The sequence below is a fragment of the Melospiza georgiana genome, chromosome 3 (assembly GCF_028018845.1).
Source record: "Melospiza georgiana isolate bMelGeo1 chromosome 3, bMelGeo1.pri, whole genome shotgun sequence".
Lineage (NCBI taxonomy): Eukaryota > Metazoa > Chordata > Aves > Passeriformes > Passerellidae > Melospiza > Melospiza georgiana.
In genome coordinates this window covers 77886139-77900505 of record NC_080432.1, presented here as the reverse complement: position 1 = coordinate 77900505, position 14367 = coordinate 77886139, and the positions used below count along the sequence as shown (strand labels likewise).

General features: G+C 40.1%; 1 protein-coding gene across 1 annotated transcript in view; it reads left to right on the top strand.

Moving 5' to 3' along the window:
* Window positions 1-14367, top strand: part of SLC35F1 (solute carrier family 35 member F1) — a 228740-nt gene that overhangs the window by 177925 nt on the left and 36448 nt on the right. Inside the window, exon 3 of the mRNA XM_058021134.1 lies at window positions 1926-2053. Within this exon, the coding sequence (XP_057877117.1) occupies window positions 1926-2053 (128 nt within the window). The remainder of the gene's footprint in view (window positions 1-1925; window positions 2054-14367) is intronic.

The following is a 14367-nucleotide window of genomic DNA, read 5'->3' as shown; positions in this document are numbered from 1 at the left end:
GCAGTTTGATCTCTTCGATTTTTTTGGCTTTATCTTTACAGTTAAAATGAAAAATCACTCTGCAACTTTAACCACATCTTTCCATTGCATTGCTGTTTTCCAGTTGATGCTTTAAAGGCATTTTCTGGGCAGTATAAAAATTTGAGATACAGTTTCAGTACCTACATGCTCAAATCATCATAAAAGTACATAAATGTAGTCATAATTATGTCTGAAGGACAGGATTTAGTAAGTGTAACAGGGAAGTGTGGTATGATTAAATGTATTTACTCATTATTCATTGTCTTAAATATTACTCTACTCACCACCTTGTTTCTGCTGTTTTTCTGCTGCTTACTGAAAGAAAGAGAGGGAAAGAGGAGAAAGGAGGGAGGCAAGGAAGGAGGGGAAGGAGGAGGGAAAGGAGACTTCTAGCATTTACAGTTTTGCACTCAATGTCATTATTGCTGTAACAAATAATTAGGCTGTTGCCTAATAATATCCCACTGAATGAGTGTATGTGTGATTAATCTGTTAATGAACAAACATGGAATTATTCAGATGCTTAATTCAGGTGAACCCATTCAAGTCACTCTATCAGGGCCAAGCTTTCGCAGCTATGATTTTTGAATTAACTTTTGAAGTAGTTATCTGTTTTAGTGTGTTTGAGTCTTATAAGATCTGAGATGCCTGTGCTATAGAGAGCCTGCTGTTTCTGCCATGGTTATAGCAGCCCATATATCACCAGGTCCATTTGAACCAGAGAGTGAACACTCTTGGGATGAAGGAAGGTTATGAAGGAGAATTGGGAAGTCTGAGCAAGGCCTGGTGGCAATGGACAAAAATTATCCTTTTCTTTTGTGTTTTCCATCACCCATTTTGGTGATCACAGGCCATTAGAAAAGCTACAGAAATATGAAAAAATCTCAGAATAGTGGAGCTTGCTTTGAAAGTTCCAAGACAGTTCAAATACCATTTTTAGTACTTTGGCAAGACAAGTAATCCCCAATCCCCAGTTAGATTCCTTTCTAGGCTACAGACTCTGAAAGACCTCCAGTCCTCCCGTGTTCAGTCACAGTCTGCCCCTTTCACAGAGAAGTCTCATCATGTGTGGAACTTACTGTAATGCAAATAAGTCATAGGTTTGCCCACCCTAATTAATGAGCTGTTTGCTTTTGAATGGAGAACAACAATCCCTAGTCTACCATGAGGAATGCTTTGACCTTTTGAAAGTTGTGGGTTTGATCTGCAGACTGTATTGTAGTGTCATTTTTCAAGTGGTGAGGATTAAATACTGGGTGATTGACAGGGTTCCCATGGAAGGCAGCAAACCTGCCTGCTTTAGAAGAAAGATTCTGGGAGCAGAGCAACTGCCACCCAAAATATGTCTCAATGCAGCCTTTCACAAAACAAGTCTGATACTTTGAACCTCTAGGATGAGAATAATCATCCTTGGAGCAGGATCTCTCCTATGCCCATATGATCCTGTAACTCTCCTGCTCTAATATTCCATCATATTTAAAAATACTGCTGATCTCTCACCCTGGCAAAAACCTGTTGCATCATATGTGCAGCATACAACCTTTTATCAGTGTATATGGAAAGTGTAAATGCATTCTATTTACATTTATAAATATTTATAATTATATTATTGTATATAATTATACTTTATGTTTATAAAGTATAAAAAGCATAACTACTCTATTCTTTAGCACTTTATATGTGCACATATATGTGTATATATTACTTTGGCAAGCTGGCTCTTGTAATATCTGCTAGACAAATAAGGTGTGTTAGTTTTCACTTCCTTGCAGCACCTTTTTGTATATTCTGGCTTTCAACTGCTTAGTGTAAATGCAAGAGATCTAGATAATTTTTCTGGACAGGCAGGTATTTGGGGCATGTAAACCTCACTCTTACATAATTGTTCTTGTTTACTTCCACAGGAGAAGAAAACTTGCTGGCAATTTTGAAGAGGAGATGGTGGAAGTACATGATCCTGGGGATAATAGATATAGAAGCCAATTACCTGGTAGTCAAAGCTTATCAATACACAACTCTTACCAGTGTACAGGTAAGGACTCAAAGCATTTCCTCTTTTGAGGTAAGGTTATAGGTCCAGAGGGGTCGGTGGTGCAGTATCCATTGGCTTCAGTGAACAATAGCTAATTGCTGCCTCTGACTTCTGTGTACCTTTTAATGCTGACTCATAAGACACATTTTTTCATATTGGACTATTTTAATTATTCAATATTTTCCAAACTGTACAAAAAACATTCTGACTTTCATTTTATTTCTCTGTGCTAAGCCATTCATAACCACATTTTGTCATTATCTATGTAATTTAATCTTTTGAGGAAATATTTTCAGATTGGCTGAAATATTTTTCTCACTTTGTATTGTACTTGAAGAAAACACAAGCACTTCTTTTAGGGTTCCTTAATTAGATCTGAGTTTCTAAAGGTCTAGGGTGGACTGACCCTATCTGGACACCAGGCGCCACTCTATAACCCTCCTCCACAGCTGAACCAGGGGAGATGGAATATAAGGGAAGTTCTGGGGGTCATGATAAGGACAGGGACAGATCACTCACCAGTTACCATCACAAGCAAGACAGACTCAGCTTGGGCAAGTTAGTTTAATTTATTACCAGTTGAATCACTCACATTTTCCCCCTACTCCAGTGCAGCATCCCTCCCAGAGGAGACACTTCTCCACCAACTTCTCCACTGTGCGTCCTTTCTACAGGCTGTGGTTCTTCACAAACTGCCCCAGCACAGATCCCTTTCACAGGTGCAGCCCTTCAGGAACCAGCACCTTCAGAGAGGGTCCCCTCCAGGCTTACAAGTCATGCCAGCAAACCTGCTCCAGCTTGGGATTCTTTTTCCATGGCTCCACAGGTCCTGCCAGCAGCTCTACCACAGGGCTTCCATGGGATCACAGCCTCCTTTGGGCAGTGCTCCAGCACGGGGTTCTGCACAGCCTGCAGGTGAATCTCTGCTCCACATGAACCTCCATGGGCTGCAGAGGGACATTCTGTCTCATCATGGTCTGCACCATGGGCTGCAGGGGAATCTCTGCTCTGGCCCATGAAGCACCTCCTCCCTTTCCTTCTGCACTGCCCTTGGTGTGTGCAGAGTTGCTCCTCTCACACGTTCTCACTCCTCCCTCTGGCTGCAGTCTCTGTTGCCCAGGGTTGCTTTTTTCCTCCCTGCTTACCTGTGTTATCCCAGGGGTGCCACCACTGCCACTGCTGGGCTCAGCCTTGGCCAGCAGCAGGTCCATCTTGGACACAGCTGGCATTGGCTCTGCCAACTTCTAGCTGCTGCTCAGAGAAGCCACCCCTGCAGCCCCCACTGCTGTCACAGCCCTGCCAAGCAAACCAGAATATGTTTAGGATCCCATAATTAGATCAGAGTGCAAAGTTGTCATTAAGTAAAATGAATGCAGTTTTTATGAAGAAGTCTGACTTCAGTGCAAGCTGTTAGATGTATTATATAACAGCTCAACTGCAGCTTTCAAAAAGTGCAGTCCCTGCTAAAAAATTATATGTGCAAAAGCTAGGGTACTGATTTCTTCAAAGATACAATCTGGATATTTTATATATAAAACCACAAAAGAATCAGGCTCCTTCAATTTAAGTGGAAAAGTGAATAATAGAAACATTTTTAAGATTCTGGAAATTGTCTGTCTTGGGAAATCATTGAATACTTAATTGCTACTTGTTCTAAAACAAGCCTAGTGCCTCTTTACATTATTTTTAAATAACTGAGTAGCACTAGTTAGTGTTCAATGTATTTTACACCTTACTTACCTGAAGTTTGCATTAGAGTTAATAAAATAAAGGAGCACCAGTTAATGTTTTGCAGGATCAAAGCTAATTAAGAGTATATTTCTTCCATAACTGAAAAGCAGTGTTGGAAAATCCTGAGTTTCTTTAGCTGAATAAGAAGCAGATATAGAAGAAAACTATGAATTCAAGGAATGTGAATGAGGTTTATGCTAAATATTCACAAGTGCCTCTGGCATCAGAATCCGGGTTTGAGGATTCATTGAATCATGCCCAGACAATGTAATATTGTTTTTAACACTTTTCCAGATCTGATTACTTAGTATAGAATAAAGCTTAAATCCACATAAATCTCATATACTTGGATTTTACAGCCACTAAAAGCCTCGAAGAGAAAAGCAAACTGAATTGCTTCTTTTGTGTGATTCACTCACAGCAAGTATAAATAGTGGACTGAGCAGGATGACTGGGGTCATTAAACCCCATCTCCCAAAGCCACCAACAAGCACGTATCAAAGCTTCATCTGGCCAGACCTGTGACCCCCCACTTGCAGAAGATGCAGATCCTGGAGCCAGCAATGCAGTGAGCATGGCCTTTAGTGTATTATGTCAACAGATCAAAAGTTACAGTGTGAAAGGGAAGCAGGCAGGAGAGTTCAGGGCATTGCCTGTGCCTCGGCAGGGAATTTGTTAGCTGAAATCATCCATGTTCTCCTTTTAAACTGAGGGGGAGAGAGAGGAGTGGTGGATCAGGAGAGCTGTCAGAGGGCACAAACAATGTCATATCCATTTTTAGACCTCTTCCACATCAGAATTACAGCAGAGCTCAGTTTTTTTTCCTGTGTAGCTTGAAAGAAAGAACAGGTAGGAACTCGAATCTTGTCAAGATTTTTTTCCAGTCACGAAATGAATACAGGGTCACCTTTTCCCATAGCTGTCCTTATTTTCTGGGATACATATGGAGTCACTGGGAATACCTGCTGCATTTTAAATTCATTTTATGCCCTAATAAGAATGAGCTTCTAAGTGACGAGCCCAAAGATACAATGAGAATGGGACAAGTATGAGGTAATGCATTAAGATGTTGAATCAAATGACACATTTTCTGAAATGTGGCCAAACACCTTATTTCATTTAAAGATGAAACAGAAGCAGCTCAGGGAATTATTCAGCATTGGTCTAAGTGTGTCGTTGTATGAAATGAAGACCTTTTCCACTTTCTTAAAAGTGGAAAACAGAAGATGAGGAAAACTTTTCCTAGAATCTGATTTTTGAAGAAGGAAACAACTCTCAAGAGAAAGGAACTCTCTGTCCTGGAAGGCTTGATCCTGCAGGAGCTCTACCTGTAAGGCCAAAATGCTTGCTGGCACATAGCAAAAAATGTTCAAATTCTTTCAGGACTGAGACCCAAGAAGCTATTGCTACCTGCCACAAATCAAGGTCTGCCTGAAGGCTGTGGGAGTTATCCCTGTGTACACAGTGGGCTGAGAATTGAGCCCTTCAAGTCAGTTCTGGGGGATTTTATATTAATAGGATGTACATCAGGGCTTTTTTGATGGAGAAAATGTAAGACTTTTTGAAATTGTCACTTGAGTAAATGAGAAATTTTGCAGTATTTTTATAGTGGTGGTACATGGACCATTTTGGTAGGATCTCAGTTTTGCAGCATATCCCTTTTTCCACGACATCTCTGCTCCATCGTGCAAAACTAACATGCAAGTGTGCAGTGCTTGTGGTGCTTTTAGGCAAAAAACCCCATTACACTGGTCTCAGCAGAAAGCCAAAGCTTAACAGTAAAAATACACCTTTATTGCAAATGCTTTGATTTCAGCTTCACCAAAAAACTCTTAGCATTCAACAGCTTTGTTTGCCAAGTAGATTTAAACTCTTAGGACTATCACAGTTTCTAGTTTTTACTCCATCCTTTTGTTTTTTAATATTCTATATTATTTCATCATGGTTCCACAAAAAAACCTGAAAATGGTGCCCTACTTTTGTTGAGTGTTTCACGCCCAAATTTTCCTATATTTTAAGATTTTCTTTTGGCTTTGATCTGGGAAAACAGGATTTTCTAATAAACCTTCCTACATATCTTTCTCCAAATGCCTTCAGAATCACAGTGAGTGAGAACATGTAGGCACAAATCAGAAATGAATGTGGTACCTAACCTTTACTTTTGGACATGCTTCTGATTATTTCAAATCCTCCTGTACTCTATAATTACTATCAGAGAATGTGGCAGTTTCATAATAAGATGAAAGCAAAGTACTGTGAAGCCCAGAAACACATAATTTTCCACTTTAAAAAAAAAACAAACCCAACAAACAGCTAAAATACCTCCCTTACAAATTAGGTGACAGAATTTAGATTGAAAATCAATGCACTATTTATGTTTCAGTCATTTCAGTGTAGGTCCTTTGCTAAGGATAAAGTCCAAGTCACCCTTTTTAAGCACCAGCAGTGCAATCCAAAGACAACTCAGTTCAATGGAACAATGCAAGGAACTCACATCTAACTGTCTACAAATCTAAAATGTTGTGGACATCTATTATCCCTTCCCTTGTTGCTCAGAGCACAATCTGGGGGCATGAAAACATGTTTTAGCCTATCAGGTTGCTGCTTCTTTGGTAACTTTAAGATCTGGCTCTTTGCATGCCCAGAGTGGTTCTGTATTGATGCAGAGAGATGCCTAAATACCTGCCTCCACTGAAAACCCTGAAAGCTAAGTATTGCTACATCAAAGTACCCCAAGGAACTCAATTTGTTAGATATGATCTTAGGACACCTCAAGTGCTTGCAGAAAGCCTGGAGTGCTTTCCAAATTGTAAGTGTGGAGCCACCTTTTTCATTAAGTCATAGCTTTTAAAGCAGAGGCACACAGAAAGGGCTTGACTTATCTCCATCTCAACTGAGAGCATGGCAACTCAAGCTTTCAATAACCATGAAAATGCTCAGGCTAGTACATGAAAACTGTTCCCCAGAGGATACTCTTAAAAAACTGAGTCAAGTAAAAGACACAGGAGTTTATAAGTGGATCAATTTGATATCCAAACCCACCTATTTCAGGAAGTACCAGAGATCAGTCACACTTAATATTATCAGAAATGTGTGTGTTGATTCCCAGATGGCCCAAACTTGTGAAATGATCTTCAGTTTCTGTTTGTTGTCTTACTCTGACTTGCAGTACATTTTGCAGCCTTCTTGCATGTCAGCTGTACCAGATGCAGAGGGTACGCTGAGCACTCCCTTGGACACCAGCACCTGCTCCCATGGACTTGTTTTAGAAGCTATGTAGAAGCTTAACTTTTGGACTGCTCTGGTAATGCATGTCATATTTATCCTAATGGGTTTGAAAACAACCCTGATGTAGGCCTGTGGAAGGTTTAATAACAATTCAAGAAGGATGTTTTGAATACTGTTAGAGACAGTTTTACACAGCAGATAAAATTGCGTCCCCCAGAGGGAATGAAAAGATTCTGAAGTTATTGCAGTTACTTAGATCTAGATATTAAATTTCCTTGAAACTGTTTTAACTTCAACTTGCCTGTACTGCATTTACAGTGTATCATACACACACATCCTCCCCAATCCATAATGTCTTCCACTAAGCCTGTTATATACTAACAATTGTAATCTTTTCTGCCAGTACTTGCTTTCTTATCAAAACCATCAAGCTGTGTTATGAGGCAGACTGCCCTCACCCTTTTACAACTCCACAAATTGATTAGCTCTCCTTGCTCCAATACATTGTTCTATCCATCTCCATATTACACTCATGTTGCACTTTCTAGAGGTTATCCTTTTTCTATATTATGGCATCACACAGAAATCTGGATTATTTCTGCAACACCTTGCATAATGTTCGTGCAGAGTACACATACAATGTCATAAGAAGAGAGGCACTGTCAAGGAGACAGAGATGTTTCCATATAGCAATTTGTCTAGTAATTTATTCCTTGGGCAATCATGCCTTTGATTGGCATGATGAAAACAAAGGTAGTAAAAGCTGGGATTTATAGACACCAGGAGACAGGCTATAAAGCTATGATGCTGATGTTCTCAGCTCTTAGATCACTGTGAGGCTGAGCAGTACATCACACTTCCAATTACCTCTGGCAGTTTTCATATCTCAACAACAGCCACCAGAAAAGGAAAGGAGTCAGCAGTAAGTGCTTATTATAGGAGAGCTGGATGGCAATAGTCTTTACTTTGTTCTTGGTCCCTGTGGACTCAAAGTACATTGAGGAAGAAGGTTTGAGATGGGTTTGAAGCAAATCTGGGAGGCAGGGAGCAGGGGATGTGCAATGTTGAAGTTGTTGATCCGCTTTTTTTGGTGGCTGCTAATGTGAATTATCCCAAAAGCAGAGATAAATTCCACTCTTTCCCTTCCTCCTCCCATCCTATGAATGTAAGATTGACCATACTTTCCTGTTCTGCTTCAGGGCAGTGAGGAAATAGAGCAATGTTAATAAAGTTTGCAGATCAGCATTTTGTAGAAGTGTTGCATGCTGCACATTTATACTGTGAGAGGCTATCTTGTGTCTGATTTATTATCAGACTTTCAGTTACTGTTCTTTTAACTTATTACATACCTGTGGTGTGCAAACCAAGTCCTACAGTATCCACAGTCTCTGTATGTGGGTTTGAAGTCAACAGAGCTCTCACTATCCAGAGCTCCTGCCTCTACTGGCAATATTCATCCAGAGCCAAACTTTTTACTAACATAAATTTGCAAAATCTCATAAATTCAGTGGAGCTGTGCCCATTACAAGAGCAGAGGTTTTGGCCTCCTGTGCCCGCTTTGCATATTTTGGCAGGTGACATGCAAAAGCAGAGGTTTTCCTGCAGGAGAGATCCATGAATTTTCTTAGGCTGGGACCTCATCCCTCACAGAGGTAAAGCAGGTGGTGACATGGAGAAGTTTCTAATGTGTAACCTTGAGAAAATGATCTGCCCAGCTCTTATCCAGTCAGCTTACTTTGAGAGAAGCTAAACGGAAAATGGGGGTGAGGAGTGATTCTGCAGAAACACATGCCTGCTGGCAGAACTGTCTTACAATGATCTTTTTCTGACAATGGTATGTAGAATCAGAGGAGGAAGTCAATTAAAGGAAAGACCATTTCCATGGTCTATTTGTTGGTAAGTTTTCCTGGTATCTGCACAGATCTGTGTAAGCACACCTGGAGTTCATGTATGGAATGATTAGGTATTTTTTTTAAAGGAGTAAAAATGTGATTATTCATGCTGGCAGTAAGGCATGTCCTTGTGTAGAGAGTTTAGAGCAGAGGAACAGTGGGTTGTATGTGACCACCTTTCATTTAACATAACTTCAAGAAACCACTAAACCTCCTTCTATGTGCACAGAAAGCTGAAGCTGTGAGGTTCCTCATCTCAGGTTTTGATACATGCAAGTCAAATAGAGGTAAAGGTCTTTCATTAGTCAAAGTTTCAAGTGAGTTTCTGTGTCCATAGGGGAAAGAAACCACTGAGAACAGATTAAAGAATCACAGATTAAAGAAACTGATAGGAGCAGTTCTGGAAGCATTAAGAAAAAAATTGGAGGTCTTGTGGGCAAAGTGAAGACTGGGTGCATTCTCCTGGCTTTTGTTTTTTCTAAGTCATGGAAATACATGTTTTTACATTTTTTTGAAAACACATTACATCACTGGTTCTTTCACCAGTCTCCATACCTGAAGTACTGTACATTTTGACTGTATGAAAAGTTAATGGTTTCACATTAATTTTGTGATTAAATAAAAGCCATGCAAGAAAGTGGTAAAGTTGTGATGAGGTATCAAATAGAAACTTGAAAGATAAAAATGGTGCTCCTTTTTTTATTTGAATTGCTTGAAATAACCCTGTCAGAGATGCTGCCAGCCTCCACACCTTTCCTGCAGAAAGTTTTGGTTGCAGGGCAGCATAATTGCAATGCAGCTCCTCTGACAGCTGGCATCCAGCTCTGTGAGGGTTCACATCTCATCTACTTTTGTTGAATCAAGTGTGTGTGATATTGTGAAGGTGGTCTGAAAACTGGAGGACAAAAAGCACTTGAACAGGCAGCAACCCTTTTTTTCCTTTGGAAAAAAACCCCAAAAACCCAAGTAAATAACAGAAGCTGTGTCTCTCACTGGCTATAGCACTTGCTGTTGTATTGAAATTTCCAGGTCACATGCTGAAATTGTGTGGCCATCACATGTGCTTGACCATACAATGTGTGATGGATGTGACACTGGTTTCACTGATCCCCCTGCTCTGGAGAGCAGGGGAAGAGGAGGCTGCGGCTGATTCTCCGCGTGATTTGCTGGAGGGCAGCGCTAATGAGAAACCCCTAATGTGAAAAAAAAGGGCTTGTAACTGGGGGGGAAAAAATCCAATGAATGTTTAAAAAGGAAGATTCAGCTCAGCTGTTCCCATAGGGAGTTTGCTGACCAGCTTTTTTCTTTTTGATATCAATGCAGATCAGCAGTTCCCTCTGTACTACAGACCTCTCTTCTAAAGCTTGCCAGCTCTCCCTTCCAATGATTTGACAGAACATTCTTGCTGTAGATATGCAGACATGCTGAATTTGTGAGACCAGACACTAGATTTTTACTATTAGCAAGAGAGTATTTGTCTTTGATTCACAAGGATAATAATTTAACAAACAAGTAATCAGAGGAAATAGATTTCAACAATGTGTTTCATCAACAGATGCAATGTGGTATCTTTTAGAGTCGAACAATAACCTTCAATTTCTACAACAACATAACATTTTTATAATAAAAAGAAGTTTCTATAGAGCAGTATATCAATAGATTACATATTTTTGTATCCTGCCTTCTAAAGCAGCCTCATTCAGAGCTGTGACTGAGGAAAGACAAACACAGCAATGTCAAAGAACGTGGTCTGCACCACCCCATGGCAACACAGAAAACATGTTTTCTTTTAGGTTAGTGAGATATAATGACTTCTGTCATTAACAGAAATGTTGATTAAAATCAGACCATTCATTAATTTGCCTTAACGACAGGGTATAGGTAATGCCTTTTGAATAAACAATTAAAAGGAAGGAAAATATTGGACATAATTGAGAAATATTGATAAACAACTGACCTTTATGTGCTGTAAATGAAATTTAGCTAAGCATAATCTGTCTTTGTTACTGTGATAAACAGGAAAATTACAATTAGGTATAATATTTTTTCTTAATAGCTTAAATAATTAATAACAAACAAAGAAATAAAAAAGGCAAAACATCCCATCAATTAAAAAGCCCTGTTGCAGATGAGGTAATCCTCAATCTCTGTGGAATATATGTGCATTTTTTCTTCTACTAGACAGGTTTATCTGAGGAAAAAAAGAAAGGCAGGGCGAATTTAGACCTGGAGAAGTGAAATTTAAAGCAATACCTGAAAAAGAGTTAATAATATATTCTAGATTATCTTATTGCTTACATTGTAGTAACCTAATTTATTTCTGTCTACCTCATTCTTTAATTAAAGGTATAAACTAAGCACAATTTAAGAACTATATAATGTCAGTTCACATTACCTACATTTCATGTTTGTATCTATTGATACTGCATCATTGCAAATAACAGTTTGTGAATTAGACTTTGGATTGCCAGCCCAAGGAGGCACTTTCTGGCTGTTATCAGCATTGTTTATTTGTGAAAGGTTCTGTTCACGCGTCCTTTCATGTTACTGCTTAAAAGACACTCATTCACATACTTGAAAGCATAGGTATCTTTAAATATTTATGGAACGAGAGGAATTTAAAAAGTCTTCCTCTAGAAGACTGTTAGTGGGAATTTGCATGTTGAAGTACACATGTGGCAGGTACAAGCAATGTTTAAACTCACAGAACAATTTAGACTCATAGAACACCCCAGCTTAGGAGAGCCCTCCAAACTGGTCCAGCCTTTTGTGGGAAAGGGAGCCTAGGTGAGATTATTTAGCACCCAGTCACGTCTTGAAAATCTCTGGTGACCCTCCCATGTCTCTGTGGAGTTTGTTCCTACTGTAAAAAATTTCTTTCTTTATTGAGATGAAACTTTTCCCAGTGTAACTTGTGTTCCTTGCCCCTTGTCTTTCCTCTACTCCCCTCTGATGAGACACCACCTGGAATACTGCATCCAGCTCTGGGGCCCACATCACAGGAAGTCCATTGAATTATTGAAGCAAGTCCAGAGGAGGCCACAAAGGTGATTAGAGGAAAGAAACACCTCTCCTCTGAAGAAAGGTTGAGAAAATTAGAAAATTGGGATTGCTCAGAATGGAAAAGAGAAAGCTCTGGGGTGAGCTTGTGGCAGCATTTCAGTGTCTAAAGAGGTCTACAGGAGAGCTGGAGGGGGACTTTTCATAAGGGCATGTGGTGATGGGACAAGGGGTAAGGGCTTTAAACTGGAGGAGTGCAGGGTTAGATCGGACAGTAGGAAGAAATTGCTCCCTGTGAGAGTGGTAAGGCAGGTTGCCCAGAGAAGCTATGGATGCTCCATCCCTGGAAGTGTTCCAGGCAGGTTGGTTGGAGCTTTGAACAACCTGGTCTAGTGGAAACTGTTTCTGCCCATGGCAGGGGGCTTGGAACATGGACATCTTCAAGGTCCCTTCCAATCCAAATCCTTCTATAATTTTGTGATTCTATGATTCATAGAATCATAGAATTTTTGTTAAAGAAAGATCTTCCATCTTCTTTATATCTTTCCGTCACATTAACTGATGGAAAACTGTGGTGAGGTCAGAAAATGGTAAGTTAAATTCACTGTTCAATGCTGCACTGGGAGGAAATGTGGCAGAGGCCTTCAAACCTTCAGGGAAAGCTGTGAGCAGGGAGAGAAGTGCCTGCTCTCCTTGCTGTTTGGTACCCTCTTTGGCAGAGGAGATGGCTGTAGTGTGTGCCAGTGCAGCTGCTGAAGGACAGACATCCAGAGAGTGCAGGCACAATGAGTGAGTGTGGAGTGGCACAGGAGCTGTTGAGCTGTGCCCACATCCCAGAGGTTACACCAAAGGGTGTCTTTCCCTCAGATGCCCAGGATTTAGTGTGTGTGCTCAGTACTCCTGCCAGCAGCCCTGCCTGCCCCAGGAGATGGCTGCTCCCAGCAGCACAGCTCCTGGAGCTGTTCCTGTGGATGGGGAGTGTTGCCTGTGTGTGTCTCTGCCCAGCCCAGCTGCCCAGAGTGAGCTGGGTACGCGCTGGGTGTGCTACGGGGCAGAGCAGAGGCCCCATGCAGGAGAAGAAGCTTGTTCCAGTTCCATCAGACTTTGTCCCTTTTTGTGTTCTGTCAGTAAAGGATGGAGGACTGCTGCAGAGAGTTTTCACTGTAAACAAGCCTGACCATGACTTTTAGATGATTAGCTCTCACTTTAAATGCAGAACCTGCTTTTAGCATTGACTGTTCCCATTTGTAGTTTCCCTCGTCTGTTCTGCACTCTTTGGGACTGTTTAGGCCTGCCAAGAGAAGCATGGTCCCACTGATACACTGGTTTTCCTCTGATGCCTTTTGTGTCTCACTAGCTGGGGAAATCTTGAAATGGATGGGTTTTCACTGCACACTCCTGTTTTTCAAAGAAAGCTTCAGGGAAATTATTCTCAGTCCAAAAACTGTTTGGTTTTTTTTTTTTTTATTTTTGCTGATTTCACAAATACAATGCTTATTACATATGTATCCCACATGCAAAAAATAGTTTTCTAAGAAGTAAAATTCTTGGAGTAATCCAAAAATCTTTCTTTCTTCAAATAACACATGGAAAGACAAAGAAGTTAAAAGGGGCTTGATCTTTATTTCATAACAGTGCCCTTAGTGCTAAATCACACTGAGAAAGCAAGTAACATGTGATGGGTTCAAAGGGAGGAAAAATCAGATAACATCACCTAAAATAAAGGTAACAATATCTGGAGTGTTTTTTCCAGAGCTATGGACGCAGTTGACGGTTCTGCTTCTTTGCTTGGTCCAGACATTTTCATTAGGAAGAAGATACATGTCATACTGCTTTGGTGCATGCTGCATCAATTGGCAATGAACAGTAGTGTATCCTGCCCAATCCCATCATTAGTCCATGGAATTGCAACTCTTCATTAACTGTATCCTTTTAGGAAGTGGGAAACTTGACTTTAGTGAAGTTTCTTTGGGTGTTTCTTATACAGGATTTTTGTTTCTTGGTGACATAAAGTTTAGTTTCTAAAATATATTTTAATTTGAAAATCTGAAGGTCCTCTCACAAACAGTAGGTATACTTTTTTTTTAACACATCTTCTCTGAACCTATTTCTTGATGTCTCTGAAAAAAACCCCAAACAATCAAAAATTGCATTTTTTAACATTTCTTTGAGAAATTTCTTTTCAAGGATATATTGACAAGAAGTGCAAGTTTCTTGTGCTGCATACAAAGTGGGGGTTTGGGATTTTTTTTCCTTCAAAGGCATATGGGACTCTCTTTTCACAAAGTTACCAGTGGCCACAGGGACCAGATTTTTCATAAGCATTCTGCATGCAGAAAGCCCCTAATTTATATAGACAGATTAGACAGATTTAATAAATCCAGTCAACTTGTGTGTTATGAACATTCTTAATATCTCAGCCTGAAATGACTGAATTAAAGTGTATGTCTAGACTGCCGGAAA